General features: G+C 45.2%; 1 protein-coding gene across 2 annotated transcripts; it reads left to right on the top strand.

Moving 5' to 3' along the window:
• The first annotated feature begins 328 nt into the window (after positions 1-328).
• LOC116161451 lies at positions 329-1,458 on the top strand. 2 transcript variants are annotated; one of them, XM_031474797.1, is made up of 4 exons: positions 329-544; positions 675-803; positions 864-1,013; positions 1,058-1,458. In XM_031474797.1, the coding sequence occupies exons 2-4, from the start codon at positions 683-685 to the stop codon at positions 1,339-1,341; spliced, it is 555 nt and encodes a 184-aa protein (XP_031330657.1). In that variant the 5' UTR covers positions 329-544; positions 675-682; the 3' UTR covers positions 1,342-1,458. The 2 variants fall into 2 exon arrangements, with proteins under 2 accessions (XP_031330657.1, XP_031330656.1); XM_031474796.1 differs by having other exon boundaries at positions 334-544; positions 675-1,013.
• Positions 1,459-1,491: the final 33 nt, after the last annotated feature.

Genomic DNA, 1,491 nt, shown 5'->3' with positions numbered 1-1,491 from the left:
ACGATTGGGATGAATGGAAGGATCGAGGCAGCCTTGGGCACGGGCGGATCTGGGAGGAAACCCTCAGGACAGATCCCCTCCTCGCAAGGGAGGGACGTGATCCGAGCTATCTTGCTAAGACCAAAGCGTTATAAAGTCATTCTCCCGGATAGGGAGCAGTAAGTGCTTCCTGGTGCAATTAAGCTCCCATTCTTACCATCGAAATAAACTCGCCCTGTATAACAAATTTGTGTACAAAAGAGCGGCCATTATTAGGTGACCGCAGGTACGCACGCCACTGATTAATGAATATCGATAGAAACCAGTATCCATATGAGGTGCACTTCCTACGTGCCCGTGCGGAATGGACCGAACTTGAGCCAGTGGGAATAAATTACCTGTATTGTAAAGAAGTGAGTTACCACAAGAACCTTGAAATTGGAAATAGGTGATCCCTGGTTTAAAAATTGTAAAGTTCAGTGTCCATATTGCGTGATATTTTGAGAAGAGGATTTTAAAACTGTTTTCAAAGTGACTATTTACGAAATAAATAGCGGTAAACAGTGTAAGTTCAAAGTTTTCCATTGTATTCAATTATAAATGACTCATTTTAATTACGTCCGAATTCAATTGGGATAAAAATAGTATACGACCTTGTTTTGTTTCGTTCTACATAACCTTATTTTTTTTAATAGACACAAAAATGTCACCGAGCGGGGCAGTTTATCAGCCCACGACGGTTACTTATGAAGCCAACGCATCGCCGCAAGAAAGATGGTCCGACAGACCTATAAGCTACTTAACATCATTCACCAGGACATCTGGTAACCCCTGTGGTTTGACGTGTGCCCCCATACATGATAACATCCCTACGCTATTCCTAGGAGCAGGGGCTATATGTGCGGTAATCGGTCTCATACTTCTAATCAACGGTGCCATTTTCTACTCAGATCCACAGACTATCGGCGAAGGCTTCTACTTAACCTGCACGATACTGGGTGCACTCATCTTTTGCGTGGGCGTCTTTCTCTTCGGTATGTAACCAAGAGCACTTCACCCAATAACTCATCGCTTTTAGGAATGTTTCTTCGTCAGTCACGAAGATTGTGCTGCCGTACGGGTAAAGACCCGCTCGATCCCGTTACCGGCCAAGCTCTCACAGTCAATCCGTCCACCGATCTACTGGTAGCGGCGCAGTACGCTCCCGTCTCTGAAGTCGCCTATCAACCTCCATCCGAAGACACCGAACAAAGTAAACTGATGCCGCAAGAGCACAAAGACGAAGATACCGACCGAATGATCGAGAGGGACCCGCGGATCGTGCTCAGTCCGCTGAATCCGACGACGCACGAGGACACCTAAGCGCCGAAGACCACTCGAACAGAAAAATCTCTATTTTTTTCATTGACTGTGTAAAGTTTAATGCTTCCAATGTTAGTGTAAGACGGAACGGTATTAGGTGCTTGCGAAACTGAGCTAGACATCGAATTGATGTTTTAACATTCCATTTTT

Source organism: Photinus pyralis, unplaced genomic scaffold, assembly GCF_008802855.1.
Source record: "Photinus pyralis isolate 1611_PpyrPB1 unplaced genomic scaffold, Ppyr1.3 Ppyr1.4_LG10, whole genome shotgun sequence".
NCBI lineage: Eukaryota > Metazoa > Arthropoda > Insecta > Coleoptera > Lampyridae > Photinus > Photinus pyralis.
This window is presented reverse-complemented; position numbering and strand designations above follow the sequence as displayed.

Coding starts and splice junctions, on each gene's coding strand:
- LOC116161451 (XM_031474796.1), top strand. CDS start 683: ATGTCACCGAGCGGGGCAGTTTATCAGCCCACGACGGTTACTTATGAA. Junction 1,014..1,057: donor CGTGGGCGTCTTTCTCTTCG/GTATGTAACCAA, acceptor CATCGCTTTTAG/GAATGTTTCTTCGTCAGTCA.